Below are 18,109 nucleotides of genomic sequence, written 5' to 3' on the forward strand. Positions count from 1 at the left end.
CATTTCTCTCTTTGCCTTTCTCTCAAATGCTTGCTTCGTTTACTGTACAAATGCCCCGATTGAGTATTAAAAGCCCAAAAAATTAAAATACTAAAACAGCATATCGATGATTATATATCGAAAACTTTAGTTAAACCGTGTATTGCTGTTGTGGTTTCTGGAAAATAACAAAAATTACATATTTTTATGTATTCTAATTTGAAAGATGAAATAAGAATACCTTGTACTATTACGTATTACCAGTTTAAATGGCTAAATTGAGGAGCGACGAATTTTTTTTTGTTTTTAGCAGACCGATAGCTGTTAACAGTGCAGAGCAGTTAATTTAACAGACGCATATTTATTAGAGGTGTGCAAAACTGATATCCATTGTGTTTTGCAGCACTGCTATTTTGTTGTTGCGGTCGCGTTGCCAGTGCGGCGGTTTATATTTATTAGCCATTACTCAGAGAAAAAAAGTCATTGTTTTAAGGCTAATCGCCAGAAATGTGCGCGCCAACCAATTAAAAAGCAGCGTCAACCGCTCGATGAGCCACAGTTTCGACAAGCACTCGCACAAAAAAAATCAATTCGCAAAAATTCGTGCCGCCTGCCATAAAAACGCACAGCAAATGAAAAAAAATCGACAAATAAAGTGAAAAATACTCGCTGCAACTCGATCGATATATGTTGTTGCAACTTACAACTTACAACAATTGTGGCCAGTTGACAATTGCTCTAACGGTTTTTAAGAAGTGTTTTTTTTTGTTTTTGTTTTGTTGTTTTTTTCGGTTCATGTCGCTTGTGGAGTAGCGAAGAAGAAGAGCAGACGCAGAGAAGACACATTGAGAAGAGTGCAGAGTATCTAAATCGCACGCTAGTCGCCGGGTGTTAGGAAAGGAGAGGAAAGCATAGGAGAGAAGAGGAGAGGTGTGAAAGAAATTAGCAAGGCACATTTATAAATATACATATGTATATATGTATATATATACATATGTTTGTATGTATGTGCATTGATTTTAATACAAATCTCAAATATTAATGAATTTGTTGTTGCTGAAACGCTTGAATATAAAAATAAACCAAACAAATCGCCACAGCTAGCAACAAGAGAGAGTGTTAGAGAGAGAGAGAGTGCACCATCGCATCAGCAACGAGAGAGAGAGTGAGCATCGGCACACACACACACACATTCTCAGAAACTCATCGATAATCGCGTTAAACATTTGTTTACGCAAGGAGTTAATGACACACCCTGTGTCTCAAAAACAAGGAGAGGCCCGCGCCAGTTACACCCTGTTTCACCACCGCCTCCCCCACCCAACCAAGCCCGTTGCGTGTGTCTTGGACTGGCGCCTTATTGTCTATCCTACAACAACAACAGCGAAGCGCCATTGACATTGCCATTGCTGACAGCTCCTCTTCCTTGTTTTGCTGATGAACCAATAGTGTTTTATATGCGATCCAACAGAATGGTAAGTGAAGAAAATGAAGAGCTTAGCATAACGAAGCAAAAGAGCAAGCGAGAGCCTTCTTCTAACGGACCCCTGCACTCGTATTCGCACTCGCACTCGCGTGTGTTATTAGCATTAGCACTATTTCACTGTTTCTATCTCTGGCCATCATTCGCTGAACACAAGGCCGATGCCGGCCCATTAGACTACTTGCATGCATACACACACAAACACACACACACACGCACAGACAGGCAGGCAGACGTACATTTGTGTGGGTGCGCGTCAGTGATGTGATTTTGTATTAATCGCATATTAGTGTGACTAAATTAAATAAAGGAAAAACCAACAAATTGCATTTAAGGTGTGACCCAAGCAGCTTTTGGGGTTGTTTTCCCTCCGAGGAGTGTCTGCAGGGTAGCGGTAGTAGTTCACAAATAAAAAATAAAAATAAATAAACATTGCTAGCACTATTATATATATATGTATATACATGTATATTGTATATTTGTTTTTGTACTTGTGGCTGTAAGTGGTATCTCTTAGTCTGTCACTCAACATTGGACTACCCATCACTTGTGCGTGGCCCTGAATTTGCCCTTAATCTTTAATTTACACGTATGCTGCATACATTGAGAGGACTCTGAAAAGTGTTTATTTATATATATGTATGTATATTTATTCATATATATTTTATTTATTTATATTTTTTTTTTTGACAAACGTGAGAACGACTCATTTGCTGCGGTAATCGGTAAACGTCACAGGGACGACTACTGATTATTGCTAGTGTGTGCGTGAGCTTTAATGTTGTTGTTGCAAATGTTGCGTATAAATGCTTTATTTGTACGTATAATGAACGTACCTTGATTGTGCTTATCTAGCCAAGCACACATACATATATGCATACGGTGGCCAGTGTGTGGGTGTATGTGTGTGTGTGTTTGAACAACCTACTGCGATAACGGGAAAGGGGGCGGTCTCACTTGTACTCGGTAAATGTACCCGCAGCGCGTGACAATGCCAACAACAGCCACAACAGTAAAAGAAGAAAAAAGAAGAAGCATTGGGAATTGCCCACAAGTGGACACCTGTTAGTTAGCGAGCGCATAAGGAAGGCAATGTCCAATAACGCAACTAGAGCTTAAATTGTACAGTATGCTCTTGCTCAGTGCTGACAATTTAGCCTTTTTTACTAGCTTTATTTTTAAATAGGTAAATAGCTAAGTTTTGGTATGTTTCAATTTGGCTTGTTCAGTTTTATTTATATCATATTGTTCTGCATTTTTATTTTTGGCTTGTATTTTTCTTTAATTGTGGCTATCACTAACTTTTTAAATGCTGCTTAAAAGCTGGCAGCGCTGTTCTTGCTTTATTTTGTTAGTCATAAAAGCAGCAATATAAAAAATACAAATAATATATATAAATATATATACATTTGTGTACGTCTGTATGTGTAATAATGTACCGGCATTTGGTGCACAATTGAATACAACCAACAATTATCACTACAGCGGCTATTGTTGTATTTTTGATAACGTATTTAATTTATTATTTATGTCTGCGTCTCACACAGACATATGCACACACGCGCACTTATCCAAATACGTGTACGCAAATGCATGGCAATGTGTGTGGGTTGTACACAAACACATGTAAAATTAAAACGCCGCAGTCTGCTCTATCTCGCTCTCCCGTTCTCTCTCAGTGCTCACTGCTCGCCATATTGTGGAGCGCTCTCTTCGCCGCCGTTTCAGTTAAACGGCTGCCTTCGAAGTTCGAAGTGCTTCGAGGCTCCAAAAAAAAAAAAAAAACGAACGAACTTACAAATGTGAACGAAACGCGCGAAAAGTTAACGAAACAATAACAAATAACAAATAGCAGAAACCAAAGATTAAATAAACGACAGACAAAGATGGGCTGTTAACAACAAACTTCGGCGGATAAAACACACAGAGAGAAAGAAAGAGAGCGAGAGAGAGCAAAACACACGGAGAATAAAATATAAATTACAAATAAATGTTACAAATCTTGCACTTGAGTAATAATAAAACACAACACGGGGTTGTCGATATCTCATTCTCAAAGTACTCGAAATACCAAAAAACACATGCCATACACACGCACACACACACATTCATATATATATATATATATATGGGTATATATATTTTAGGTACAAACGTGTACCGAATATGGACTCCAGTTAATCTCTCGCTCGATTCCAATTCCGATTCACGCTTTGTACTAATGAACTTTGGGTTCTTACCCGCAAATACACACGACTACTAACGTACATGTATATCTATGTACATATATATATACGTATATATAGTATTACGATCGTTAACAAGACATTTAATTGCCAACACTGTTGTTTATACTCACTGCAAGATTTTTAATTATTATTTGTTGCTCTAACGAAAAAGGGAATCCCACATTTTCCATTGCGCTTATGCAACAAATGTATATATATAACTTTTCCTATTTTTCTAACTGTTATTTCGCCTCCCCTGGTTCTAATTTTTGTTGCATTTTTTTTGCTGTGTTGTGCGAATATATATGCACATATATAAAAAAGAACAAAAGCTTTTCAATTTGACAACAACAATGAACAATAATAATTAAAATGACAACAACAACAAGAAACAACGAGTGCATCATTGGCCCAAAGTCAGTGAAGCGTCTCTTGTTGTGTGTGTGCATACCCTGCATGTAACGTGTACAGGGTATATGCAACTCTTCCCAGAATTCTTTGAAACTTTGATTGCATCGAAAATTTCCCAGAAACAGCCCTCAGAAATAAAAAAAATGAAAATGCTATAAAGAGAAAAAACATACTAAGCTGTTTAGAATTGTAGAATTGACTTGAATGTAGGCATCAGTTCGAACATAAATCAAAAATCTCTGACTATGTGGAGTAGTGCACGTATTAAGTAAATAAAGCAATTCAATTCACGATTAGTTTTGGTTTTTGAGCCCACGATTCGCTCATCCGGGGGACTTTTAGTGAATAACGACGAAAAAAAAGAAATAAATATTTAACTGCTTTTGAGATAACAGACTGAATAAGTTAGACAAGGTCGCAATTTATTAGTCGTTCATTTCGAATTCTCAAGTGGCACAAGCGTCATTCAAGAATCCAATGATGTTTCAGTTTTTAATACATATACTAAATATATATACATATATATGTTTATAACTTCCTCCGTTTTGCGACTATAAATAACAATCAATTTACAATTACAATAAAGGTACAAAAGCTAAAGTTAATACTTGATTCCTTCTAATGGGGCACATATATACCCATTGGGTACATATATACATTGTATATAATATACTGGAAAAATTTCATAAAGATCGTTTAAGAAAAATGGAAGAAAATCACAAAAAGAAAAAGAGCAAGTGCAAACTTTTTCTGTACACACACAGACACACTCACACACACACTCAAACACACACACTCAAACACACACACTCAAACACACACACTCAAACACACACACTCACACACACATAGACACCTCTCGACTTGAGCAGTTTAACTTGCTCTTCGTTGCGCTTATCTCGCCAGCAATTCAAGTTGACAACGAACCCAAAACAAATTGTTTTTTTTTTTGTTTTGGGGTTATAGTCGCGGATGGGTTGGGGGTGAGAGGTGGGAGGTGGGGAAGGATATGAGACATTCGTCTAGTTATCGGTCACCGGAACTGAACAACAAACGAGAACAGCTGAGAATGATCTGAGACCGAGAAAATACATTGCTGAGTCATGAAATATTTATTATTATCTTATACGTTAAGTTCCATGACGACAACAAACTGTTGACACATGCCGCACTCGGTGCATATCACTTTGTGACAAATTCAAGTACAACAGTACGGCTAGAGTGAATTCATTAATATTAATTCATATTCATTCTTAATTTCAAAATCGAACCATTCATTCACTCTGCACAAATACGAGCTAAAGTCGAAGTCTAAATTTGTGAAACCTTCTTGACTTTCACAATTGGTTTCAAGTGCAAAATTCACATTTTTATAATATATACGTTTGTACAGCTTCATGGAACACTTTCCCCCATTTTCAATGGGTACAGAATTAGCCCGTTTTAAGGCGTTTCCCACTGCCACTTGAGTGCTGTATAAATGTAAACAAACATATATTAACGTCAGCATCAGCATGATGTATACATATGTATATGTATATATATCGAGACGTATTTGAGCGTTTCTCTTACCGCTTATCAGCTGAAGGCAAGGTTTATGAGCCAACCGAGCCAACTGAAGAACTCGCAATCATCATCGTTATCATAATTCAGTTTCCAAGAAATCGGCTCCTCAGCCGCTTAGAAGATTGCTTGATGAATCAGGGGCATGTGAAAGGGGGGTAATGGCTAGCAAAATAAGGTTTCTTATCACATGTGAGGTAACTAATCTTCAATTGATTTGCTCAATAATATGATGTAAGATTATTAAAATAATTACTTCTGCGAAATGTTGACTCCGACTCGTGCTTGACAACGTTCATTTAAAAAACAGGTAGAGCAGTGAAATCAAGGAAATTCAAGGAGCTGAGGGAGACTGTGAGTGAGTTCGACTACGATACAATCTGATGTCTTTAAAAAAGTGTTGCACACCCAAATGTAAGCATGCGTGGAAGTGCTCTCATTTCGTATGACCGGCATAGGTAGTCAAAAACAGCCAAGGCAACGCATGTTTTCATTCACAAGCACGAACTACATATATACATATAGATATATATATATACATATGTATATATTTATGTTTGTATATTATTTCACTCTGTCAACATGCTTAGGTGCGCTTATTTTAATACCCTATTTTGACAGTTTAGCTAATAACTCACAATTAAAAACCGTAGGTTAGTCATGCCCTGCTGGAGGCCTAGTCATATATACATATATTATATATCCACTACTACTTCTGTTTGCTATCTCATAATGTGCACAATACTCAAATATCGATCTGATTACTCCCTAACAAAAGTAAACGAGAATTTCCCATTTGTTTGGAAGGGGGCTTAATGCGGGTTTTTTGCCCGCATTAAAATATATATGTCTATATAAATGTATGTTGTGTATATATAAATGTGTATATGAACATATTTCCAACTATCAGCTATAACTTTTGTTTTGGGCTTTCCGTTAATTTTATTGACTTGACAAATTGCTCAAAAGAATAAGCACGCTTTGCATTTGCTTGCCCCGGACAACCTTTAATTAGAAAGAGAGCGAGCGATAGAGAGAGAGAGAGAGAGGGAGAGAGAGAGAAAGAGAGTGGGTAAGAGGGGGAGGAGAGGAAAAGTAATACGAATTGTAGTCAATTATAATCATATCGATGACATTTGAACTTTCATAGTTATTGGAGCCAAATAAGCGCAGAGACCCCCCACCCAATATAAATTAAATTACACCGGAATGTGTGTTAGATGGTGTGTGTGTGTGTGAATGTGTGTGTGTGTGTATGCTTGCTTGCTACACATTCCACACTGCCCACAATCTGGGTACAAACAGCAACAACAGCAGTAAATAATCAAAATAAAAGTTCGCTCAATTTTTCGATACCTTCAATTCGGGTCAAGAATATATTTACTAGAAATTTGTGCATATAATATGCACAAATAAAACATTGTTAATAAATAAGATAAACAGTTAGATGCTTGATTAAATCAATTGCTAAATTTTGATTCTTGATATCGCATATCAATACCCGAGTCAATATAACCATATAGTCCGTCTGTATGTCCATATATTTGTATGTATATAATATGCCGGTGTATTATATTAATATGTATGAATACCTTTACAATTGTGTTTGCTATTGCTATCGGAAATCGATTCTTATCGATAACACGAAATAAACTTTATTCGAGAACTTATATTCCAGATTATACACAACTATTGATGCTAATCAACAATATATATACCTTATGGGCTCGGAGAACGCAAATACACCATTTTTATACATTGTTAATGGGTGCAGGGTATGCAACAAGGTTAATACTCCCCCAGTGAAAAACTATTGACGCTTGGTTAGAGTTGGAGAGTGTAAACACTCTGACTCTAATGGGTCATGGGTTGCTAACCACGCTGATAAGTACACACATGTGCCACTGTGTGTATGTATGTGTGTGTGTGTGTGGATGTGTGTGTGTGTGTGTGGATGTGTGTGTGTGTGTGCGTGGATTTCACACCTCAAATAGTTGTAAATTCCATCGTAAAGCTAAAGCAGCTTATTGTAAGATGTGAAAATATTGCCAAGAAGCGAAGCACTCAAATATGCAATAAATAAACATAAACAAACGGTTGACTGGCGAATACCCTGTATATAGTATATAACCTGATATAGCTAAATAGACAAATTTATTTTATATACTTACATATGCCATGAGATTCATTGGATCCGTGATTCTGATTTCATTTAGATCGCTCACAAATTGGATGGTTTTACATATTTGCATATATGTCTAGATTATATTGATTTTAACACCCTGAACAGTCGGACTCTATAAGTGGAGTTAATGTTGTTTGTGAACTGACTTTTTTTGATTCATCTGATTGAATTAACATCATTTATGAGGATCGTAATCGTAGGTTGGTAGACTTGTGATTGATTGGGAACATCGATGGTGGCTAATATGTCTTATATATGTGTCATATATATATAAAATGGGGGGGAAGTTATATTTAGCAATACAATGTTAATTTATTATTTATTTTGGATTTGAACTGCATAGAAATAGACATTGATAGAGCTCGCATTTCTCTTTGGCATTATCTACATGTGTTCCTTAAGACCGCCTATTCAAATCTGAGTCATGTGGTCTGTTTTTGATATCACCAGTGCAGTTCTGTTACGTACTATATATATATATGTATACAATGCGGATTGTTATTTAATTGAATTGCATTTTGATTGATTATCTTTGCAGAAATGAGTGCCTCATCACTTAGCGAGACTTTAACGAATCCAAGCGAATTATTAACGGCAACAGCAAAGGGCAATCGCTTAAAACACCAACGAGAACAGGCAGAACAACCAAAAATTTAAGACAAAACCAACAAAAGCAACAACAACAACAACAACACCAACAACAAGAACAACAACGAAACAGGAAACGGGAATTGGGCGACCTGTCCAAGATACAGTATCTAATAGAGTTAACAAAGATACAAAGATACATGCGTAAGATACGGTATCTCAAAGCTAGCTGAAGAGATACATGTGTTGTGTGCGTGTGTGTGAATTTACTCAGGCACCCACTTAGACACCCAAAGCTACCCAAACCACGTGCATAGATCCCTAGATAAAAGCGTAACGTCAGACGTAAGCAGTTGACCGTAAACAGTTGACCGTTAGCAACTGAAAGGAAGCAGTGCTGTGACGTATCTGTGAAGCAGTGTTGTGTAATCAGAAGAGCGACAACAACAACAACAACAATCATGCTGAAAATGATGATGATGAGCTCGACAACAAAACACTTGCTGCACTGCTTGCTGCTGTTCACTGTGATAGCTACCTGCGAAGTATTCTCTGGAGGCATCAAAATCAATGAGAACTCCTTCACCATTGTCGATCCATGGACTGAATATGGCCAATTGGCCACCGTATTGCTGTACTTATTGCGCTTCCTAACGCTGCTAACACTGCCGCAGGTGCTATTCAATTTTTGCGGCCTCGTCTTCTACAATGCCTTCCCCGAGAAGGTCGTCCTCAAGGGCAGTCCACTGTTGGCGCCCTTCATCTGTATACGGGTCGTTACGCGTGGCGATTTTCCGGATCTAGTCAAAATGAATGTGCTACGCAATATTAACACCTGCCTCGACACTGGCCTCGAGAACTTTCTCATCGAAGTCGTTACGGATAAGGCGGTGCATTTGGCACAGCATCGGCGCATCCGTGAAATTGTTGTGCCCAAAGAGTATAAGACACGTACGGGTGCCTTATTCAAATCGCGCGCCCTCCAATACTGCCTGGAGGATACGGTCAATGTGCTCAATGATAACGATTGGATCGTTCATCTCGACGAGGAGACGCTGCTTACCGAAAATTCGGTCCGTGGCATCATCAATTTTGTGCTAGACGGCAAGCATCCATTTGGCCAGGGTCTGATCACCTATGCCAATGAGAATGTTGTCAATTGGCTGACAACGTTGGCCGACAGCTTTCGTGTCTCCGATGATATGGGCAAATTGCGTCTGCAGTTCAAGCTATTCCACAAGCCACTATTCAGCTGGAAGGGCAGCTATGTGGTCACACAGGTGAGTGCCATTCGAGTTATCGAATCTTGTCAAATCTAATCGATTGCAATTTGCAGGTTGGCGCCGAGCGTTCGGTTTCATTTGACAACGGCATCGATGGATCTGTTGCGGAAGATTGCTTCTTTGCGATGCGTGCGTTCAGTCAGGGCTACACCTTCAATTTCATTGAGGGCGAGATGTACGAGAAGTCACCGTTCACGCTCCTCGATCTGTTGCAGCAGCGCAAACGTTGGCTGCAGGGCATCCTGCTTGTGGTGCACTCCAAGCTGATACCGTTCAAGCACAAACTGTTGCTGGGCATCAGTGTTTACTCGTGGGTAACAATGCCATTGTCCACATCGAACATCATCTTTGCCGGCCTCTATCCGATACCGTGTCCCAATCTGGTGGACTTTGTCTGCGCCTTCATTGCCGCCATCAACATCTATATGTATGTGTTTGGCGTGATCAAGTCATTTTCCCTCTACCGTTTCGGCCTGCTCAAGTTTCTCGCTTGTGTCCTGGGCGCCGTCTGTACGATACCCGTTAATGTTGTCATTGAGAATGTGGCCGTCATTTGGGGCCTGGTTGGCAAGAAGCACAAGTTCTACGTTGTCCAAAAGGATGTGCGAGTTCTCGAAACGGTCTAAACCGAACGGAACGGAACGGAAGTGATCGGAATAAAATGGAATGGCATTGAATGGAACGGATACGAATCGGGATCAGCAATTAGCAGTAAAGGAACAACAGCTTTTTGGCACTAATTAATTGTAATTAACACACACACACCCTCACACCCTCACACACTCACACACACACGCTCAAAACGAAATTTATGAAAATGCAAAAACCAAATGAAACAAATATAATCGCACAACAGCAGCAGTAGCAACAACAACAACAACAAAAACGACAACATAAACATTAACAACATCATCATGATCTTTATATATTTAAGCTTAAGTTGCACACACTCACACACACCCACACACACACATACACATATAAACGCACATATTTGTTATTAAGTTGTTAAAGAAATATTTACTTTGGTCGCCACTTTTTGCAAAATTGTTAAAACGTATATCTGTATATGTATATATATATATATATATATATATATTTATGCCGAAATGTGTGCACACACCCACAAACACACACACACACTCAACGAGAACTTAAAAGGAAACACAAATTTTTAAATTTATAATAAATTCAGCATTAAGTGTAATTTTTTTAATAGTCATTAGTAGTGAAAAAGATGAAGTAAAAAGCAACTCCCCATATATGTATATATATATACATATACTGTATTTAAATATATATATGTGTATATATATTTATATTGTACTATATATATTATGTGTAGATTTATTATTATTATTACACTATGTATACATACATATATTATTATTATTATTATTATTATTTAAACTTAAAACTGTGTACATTAATGTATTGTAAATTGATAAAAACAAAATGGAGAAACTGTTAAAAATATCATTCACACCAAATTACCAAACAACAACAACAACAAACACAACCTTAGACTTTTGTGTACTTACATAATATGGATGTGTGATTTTTTTTATTTTTTTGTCTTTTGTATATGTATGTATTTGTGTATGTGTTTGTATAGCTGTAGACGCCATAAACAACATTTACAAGAAACAAGAAGAAGAACAACAACTTTAAGGCTCGTCCCTGCTTCGCTTTAGTTTATCTCTACTCAAAGGAGCAACAATTGCTATTCATTTGTTAAATCATTTTCATATTTATTACACACACACACATACACACATGAGAACCGATCAAAGTTGGCCTACACACACATACACACGCAGACACACACACGGTGTGAATGATAGCATTCGTGTTGTTTTTAGCATTTGCCTGTTCAAATTTGTGCATTCATTTTTTGCTTAAATTTACTTTATTTTCTTGCTACTGTTATTGGTGCTTTGAAAAAAATAGAACACAAACTCACACATGCAGGCAATGCACCCCAAAACACACACACACACACACAACAAACACACACACACAACAAACACACACACACAACAAACACACACACACAACAAACACACACACACAACAAACACACACACACAAACACACACACACAACAAACACACACACACACAAAAACACACACACACAAACACACACACATACACATTAAAAAATTGTTTTGCAAATGAAAAAAAAGAACCAAATACAAAAAAAAACGATAATAAATGAGCAACAAATTATTATACATAAAAACATAATTTTCGTGTTTTTTTTTTCTTATTTATTTATCTCAGCGAAAAATCAAAATTTGAGATTTTAACAATCTTGAAACGAATTAAGTTTTTTCAAATAGAATATATATTGACCAGCTATATGAACAAATTTAACTGCAGAAGTGATAACATAAAAGAAATACATTAAAAAATAGATGGTAAATGGATAATATATATACTATATAAGGAAGGGCGTAGCGAGAGAGATGGCATTGCTTAGAAGAAGAGAGGGAAAGAAAGAGACAGAGAGAGAAAGTGAATGATTTAAGTATTTGAAGATGAGTCATTTGGTTTATTTGGTACGTGGACAGCAGGACTGGATTGGAGGGCATCTTCATCCTCACCGAGATGCTTTGACTTTTATATCGAGTTGTGTTTGTTGCTGCTGCTCGGATTGGGATTGTCGTCTTCCTCAGATTAAACGATTTGTTGTCAAACGTTGACACATCGCTAACGGTTCAATTTGATTTGTAAGTATCTTTTTCATCATCTTCTTTCGATCGAGCTACTGCCTCCTTGGGGTTAAGCAGCTCCTTGACAATCTGCTGTCAGGCCAGATCATCCAGCCCACTCTCAGAGAGCGACGCTATCTTCTGCTGCAGATCCCTAATTTGGGCATTGCGCAGCTGCATCTCCTGATCAAGGCTGGCCAACAGTGAAGTCTATTCAGCTTGTTCCTTTATCCTTCTGCCAGCTACTCCTCATCCAGCTTGCCAGCAGCAAAACCATCATCATAGCGCATCCTTGAACCTACAATAAAAGAACAAGAACGAGAAAGAAACGTCTGGCAAACGGACAGACAGATCGACCCGGTTGTTGATGCTGATCAAGAGTTTATATATATATATATATATATTGGTTGGTCTTACATCTTGTGAATGGCTACTTCCTCGTCTCATTTGTCTTTGAGCAGCAGGCGCTGGTTGGCTTGGAGCTCCTGCGAGACATTCAGATTCAATTTCCTCGGTACAGCGACATCTCCTTCCTTCTTCAGCTGTTTAGCTTGTCCTGAATCATTTCGATAATGTGCAATGCCAAGTCGGACATGGTGGAGTAACTGGAGAAATAAATGCAGTTCACATGCAGTTTATATAGGCACGTTTATCAATTAGAAGACACTGCTTTTAAAGTTGTGGATCTTATTGCCTTCGGAAGTCGAAATGTATCGATTCGATATTCGAAGAATGGCGGCTGTTATCGATAAAGAAGCAAATTTGATCTGTGCGTGGTAAACCTGAACCCAAATTTAAAGTCGTGCTCATATTGATGGATAGGCGGACGAGGCAATATATACTCGGCTATTAACACTGATCAAGAATATACATTTAGTTTATGGGGATGCTCTGCTTTCTTATGCTGTAACACACAATTGCCCAAAACCATTATATACTTTTTACTCAATTTCAATGAGTTCAGGGAATAAAAATACTGCACTGTGTGTTTTTTTTTAATTTTCACTCTATTTTTGAGTTAATTTCTAATTGGAACTGCACGCATTGTTAAATATATTTTATTTTTATTGCTGCTCAACTGTTGTAATTCAAGTCGTACACCCTTGGTATCGATACATCGATATATGTTATCGGTGCCAAGCAAAACAGCTGACTGTGCAGCGGCAAACGATGAAAGCAGTAGCTAAGAGTGCCGCCTATCGCCCGGCCACAAAACACACACAAAAACACGGTAACAACGGCAAGAAACAGCAAGAAGAGCGTGTGCGACGGATAACGGAAAAAGGCGAGTGGACCAAATATGCAAATGGTCACTAGATAAAATCATCTCAACTTGGCCAGAGACTTGACTGGTTACAATGGAGTTGCGTGATTTACGCGCACCCGCATCGTCAGTCCATCAATGCAACAGCAATTGTGACTGCAACTGCAACAATTGCAATCATGGAGGTGGCACGGCTGGTGTCGGTGTTGGCGCTGGTGAACTGGGCGATATATGCATTGGTAGCGCCAGTGTCCAACGGATGCCAACCCGTGCCGATTTGCTGATGGAGCAACTGAATGCTTCGAATGCGAAAAAGGTGGCGCTGCTGCTTGTCATCGGATTTGTGCTCTACCATGGCCTGCTCAACTGGAACTATGGTAATCGAATCGATTAATCACGGCTCACTCGATTGATCTGTGACACAGAATTTTATTGCTCGTTTTTTCAGGCAGCGACTCCTGCCAATGGCTGCTGTCGAAGGGTCGCTTCAAGGGCGACAACGAGTGGCAGCCCTACGGCTGCATGATGCACAAATACTCCTACACGTGAGTATGCAACCAGCAGTCAATCAATCAATCAACCAACCTTCAAAATTGGGCGCATCTCGTGTTTTTGTTCCTTTTTTTTCGGTTTGTTTCGATTTCATGATTCATATGCGTAATTTGGTTTAGCGAAAGAAACCGTCTCGGCAACAAGGGCAAGACAGATTACAAAGCGCCAAGATATATAGATACATATTTATGTATCTATGTATTTATGTGAACATATGTAGATAACAAAAATAAGTTCATAAGCAGTTGCTGAGGCAAGCCTTAAATTAGATGTCCTTATCTTGATTAGCAATCGGCAATGATAACAAATTTTGCTTAAGATATATATTTCGATAGATAGTTCCTATGCCAGAGATATATGATATAGAGTGATCCGATTCGAATAAGAATTTACAAACATACCAAATACTAACACCAATTTGAACAACTATAAATATGTAAATATTTGGGCAAACTTCGATGTGCGCCCATCTCTAGATTCCATGTTAATAACAAAATATTGCGCACTGGCCACTGCCCGTGAGTCATTACAAAAAAAAAAAAAAAAGACAAAATATTGTTATCTGAAAATTCCACACCCTGTTCTCATCCACTTATTCTGTTTTTCTGTTTTTTTTTTTTGGTTGTTTTTTTGTTTGTTTTAGCGATACGCGACGCTGCCTGCGTTATTTGGCGTTTTTTGGGAACAAGAATAACTTTGTGTTCATTGGGGACCGGAGTGTGCGGCTGCTCTACCAGCGTTTCATCGAGCAGCTGCATCTGCCGCAATCGGAAACGGACCCGGTCACAAATGAGAGGCAATCGGAGCAGACTGGCGACACGGACCACGATACGAATGGATCGTCGCGAATGCAGTCATCGGCTGCTGGTGCTGGTGTGGCCCGATTCGAGGATAAGAAACTGCAAATGCTGGCGCAGTATATACGCGCCGAGGAGGTTAGTCCGGCGCTGATCGATCACATGTATCAGCTGGAGCAGGAGAAACAGCTGTCCTCCTTCTATGTGCTGGGCTTCACCTATGGCACCCTGTTGGCGGGCAATGTTACCGACGAGGTGTTGCGCCAGTATAGATTCAATCTGACGCTGCTGGTCGCGCCCATCCATCGCCTGGTCGCGCAAACATCGCGCGTCCTCTGGAAACTGACGGAACGTGTCGACGAGGAGAAACTGCCGCCTGCATGGAAGTTGCTGCTCAACGATGACATCGATCGACTGAACAATGTGGCGCGCAATGTCTTTCGGTATACGGACGCGACAATTTGGGAGTCAGCCGATCACATTGCCAACGGGCTCGTCGATAATGCACTCGATGGCCATCGGTTGAGTGCCCATGGTCAGCGGCTGCAGGTGCAATTGCTGTGGAACATGTACTGCAACGATCAGATGAATTATAATGATGGCACCTGCTGCAGCAGTGCCGAGCCCCACACCAGTCTCCAGATAGTGGCATATGCACTCTTTGGCGTCTGCATTACGCTCGTCTGCGGCATGTGCCTGCGTCGCTGGATGCTCCATTTGCGCGGCCAGACACTCTATGTGCCGCTCCAACAGCAGCCGCCGCCGCCGCCGACCAACAGCGGCAGCAGTCATCCGCATCAGCAGTCGAGTCAACAGCATCAGCATCAGTCAACACATCATTATCAAAATCAGCATCAGCATCATCATGCCCTGGCTGTGCTCATCACGGACTATGGCACCCCGCTGGTGGCTCTGTCGCTGCTGGGCGTGATTATGGGCTATTTCTATTTGTGCGATCGAACCAATTTCTTCATGAAGGAGAACAAATACTATTCGGAGTTCAGTTTTTGGATACCGGTGGGCTATGTCTTTGCGTTGGGCCTGTTCTTCACCGAGGATTCACGCTTCACCAAGGTGCTCAACCAGGATCAGACGGACGAGCTGCGCGGCTGGATACTGTTGGTGGTGCTCATTTATTATATGACCGGTGCGCAACGTATTCTGCCCATCCATATGCACATCAAGCTGCTCATCTCCGGCTATTTCTTTCTCACCGGCTACACACACTTCACCCACGTGTGGCAGACGGGTGGCAGTGGCTCGATGTTTGTCCGCTTCTTTCAGGCGATGTTCCGCGTGAACTTCCTCAGTGTGCTGCTCTGCTTCTGCATGAATCGACCGTATCAATTCTATTACTTTGTGCCACTGCTCTCCTTCTGGCTGTGCATCGTTTATTTTGTGCTATCGCTGCCGCCACGCATAACGGCCGCCTCTGTGGAGGCGAATCCGTTGCACTATCTGTATTTGGTGTGCAAGTGCATTGGCTGTTTGGGCGTCATAACTGTCCTGTTCATGTCCGAGGTGTTCTTCGAGCGCATCTTTGTGACGCGACCGTGGAAGGCACTGTTTGTGACCACAGACGATGACATCCACGAGTGGTGGTATCAATGGAAACTTGACCGCTACACGGTCACCTTTGGCATGATCTATGCGGCCTGCTTTCACATTGCCCACAAGTACAATGTGTTCGATGACAACAATCATGGCAATCTATTCTCGCGTCGCACATCCATATCGGTGACACTGCTCGCACTGCTTGGCGTCGGCATCTATACGTCCTTCTCGTTTCTGTGCCGCAACGTACAAAACTGCGAGGAGATCCATTCATATATCGTCTTCATACCGATCATTGGCTATATTGTGCTGCGCAACATTTCGGGCATTCTGCGCACCAGATACTCGAGTTTCTTTGCCTGGTTTGGTCGCATCTCGCTGGAGCTGTTCGTCTGCCAGTATCACATTTGGCTGGCCGCCGATCGGCACGGTGTCCTGGTGCTGCTGCCGGGCTTTCCCACGCTCAACATGATCATCACATCGTTCATATTCGTGTGCGCCTCGCACGAAGTGCATCGCCTCACCCAAATCCTGTTGCCCTATGCCGTTCCCAACGATTGGCGGCTCGTCATGCGCAATCTTGTCATATTCCTCATTGTGCTCATTCCGGTGGCCAGATCCGATGGCATGTTCTAAATGCAAATCCAAACGATGCGATGTCAATTGCAATCAAATTGCCTCTCCTCAATCATATATATATTTTGTTTCCTGTTTCCTGTTTCTATTCCTGTTGCTGTTGTTTTGGTTGTTCTCGGGTTTCGTTCCAATTGTATTCCAAAGTACGCTTTAATCAATTATTATGCGAGTATGCAAAATGATAAATCGCAATTAGATTTAGGAGGAGAAAATTAGCTTTACAAATTGCACAATATACTTATTAATTAATGACGTGCAGGAAATGTAATTTAAATGTCGGCATATATAACAAGACACACACACACACACACAGACACACACACACACACACAGACACACACACACACACACACACACAGACACACACACACACACACACACACACACACAGACTTAACTGCCATTCAAGGGAACTGTCTTCAAGAAAAGTACTTATAATATCGATACACATAATTTAATATCCTTTCCTTTAAAGCAGCACAGCAGCAAGTTTGAGCTGACGAACAAAATGATAAATGATGAATATTGTTAAAGTAAAATACGATTAAAGATATTTATATATTTATGCTGTTCTGTGTTATGTTATTACATCTAATTTATCATCAACTACTCCAATCAAATTTAGCTTACAATCAGCAATCTAGTCCCATTTTTATATTCAACTATTGAGCCAATTATCGATTCTTTACTTGGAACAAAACAAACATTGCCAGCTTTAAAATTGAGCGCCCCTTTTTATGCCGCCGACGCTGGATTATTAATAATTATTGGCCGCGATGTGGATAATTTGTGGAAAGGAAAGGAAGCAACGGCCACTGAACCGGGACATCGCGTCATGTGACAACATGCACATCACTTTGCTAATTAGGC

General features: G+C 40.0%; 2 protein-coding genes across 2 annotated transcripts; both read left to right on the top strand.

The window, feature by feature from the left end:
- The first annotated feature begins 457 nt into the window (after positions 1 to 457).
- On the top strand, positions 458 to 10,509 carry LOC6569185 (beta-1,4-mannosyltransferase egh). Its single transcript, XM_001995679.3, has 3 exons — positions 458 to 1,454; positions 8,388 to 9,717; positions 9,774 to 10,509. Exons 2-3 carry the CDS (start codon positions 8,899 to 8,901, stop codon positions 10,344 to 10,346), a joined length of 1,392 nt encoding a protein of 463 aa, XP_001995715.1. The 5' UTR covers positions 458 to 1,454; positions 8,388 to 8,898; the 3' UTR covers positions 10,347 to 10,509.
- A 3,118-nt stretch (positions 10,510 to 13,627) lies between these two features.
- LOC6569186 (N-acetylneuraminate 9-O-acetyltransferase) lies at positions 13,628 to 17,550 on the top strand. Its single transcript, XM_001995680.3, has 3 exons — positions 13,628 to 14,077; positions 14,149 to 14,245; positions 14,896 to 17,550. Exons 1-3 carry the CDS (start codon positions 13,795 to 13,797, stop codon positions 17,237 to 17,239), a joined length of 2,724 nt encoding a protein of 907 aa, XP_001995716.1. The 5' UTR covers positions 13,628 to 13,794; the 3' UTR covers positions 17,240 to 17,550.
- The last annotated feature ends 559 nt before the right edge of the window (positions 17,551 to 18,109 follow it).

Source organism: Drosophila grimshawi, unplaced genomic scaffold (assembly GCF_018153295.1).
Source record: "Drosophila grimshawi isolate 15287-2541.00 unplaced genomic scaffold, ASM1815329v1 contig_848, whole genome shotgun sequence".
In the NCBI taxonomy this organism is placed as follows: Eukaryota; Metazoa; Arthropoda; class Insecta; order Diptera; family Drosophilidae; genus Drosophila; species Drosophila grimshawi.

Bases quoted from the DNA above. Each gene is read 5' to 3' on its own strand.
- LOC6569185 (XM_001995679.3), top strand. From the start codon at position 8,899: ATGCTGAAAATGATGATGATGAGCTCGACAACAAAACACTTGCTGCAC. The intron at 9,718-9,773 runs GTGAGTGCCATT...TGCAATTTGCAG, and splicing joins GCAGCTATGTGGTCACACAG to GTTGGCGCCGAGCGTTCGGT.
- LOC6569186 (XM_001995680.3), top strand. From the start codon at position 13,795: ATGGAGTTGCGTGATTTACGCGCACCCGCATCGTCAGTCCATCAATGC. The intron at 14,078-14,148 runs GTAATCGAATCG...TCGTTTTTTCAG, and splicing joins CCTGCTCAACTGGAACTATG to GCAGCGACTCCTGCCAATGG. The intron at 14,246-14,895 runs GTGAGTATGCAA...TGTTTGTTTTAG, and splicing joins ATGCACAAATACTCCTACAC to CGATACGCGACGCTGCCTGC.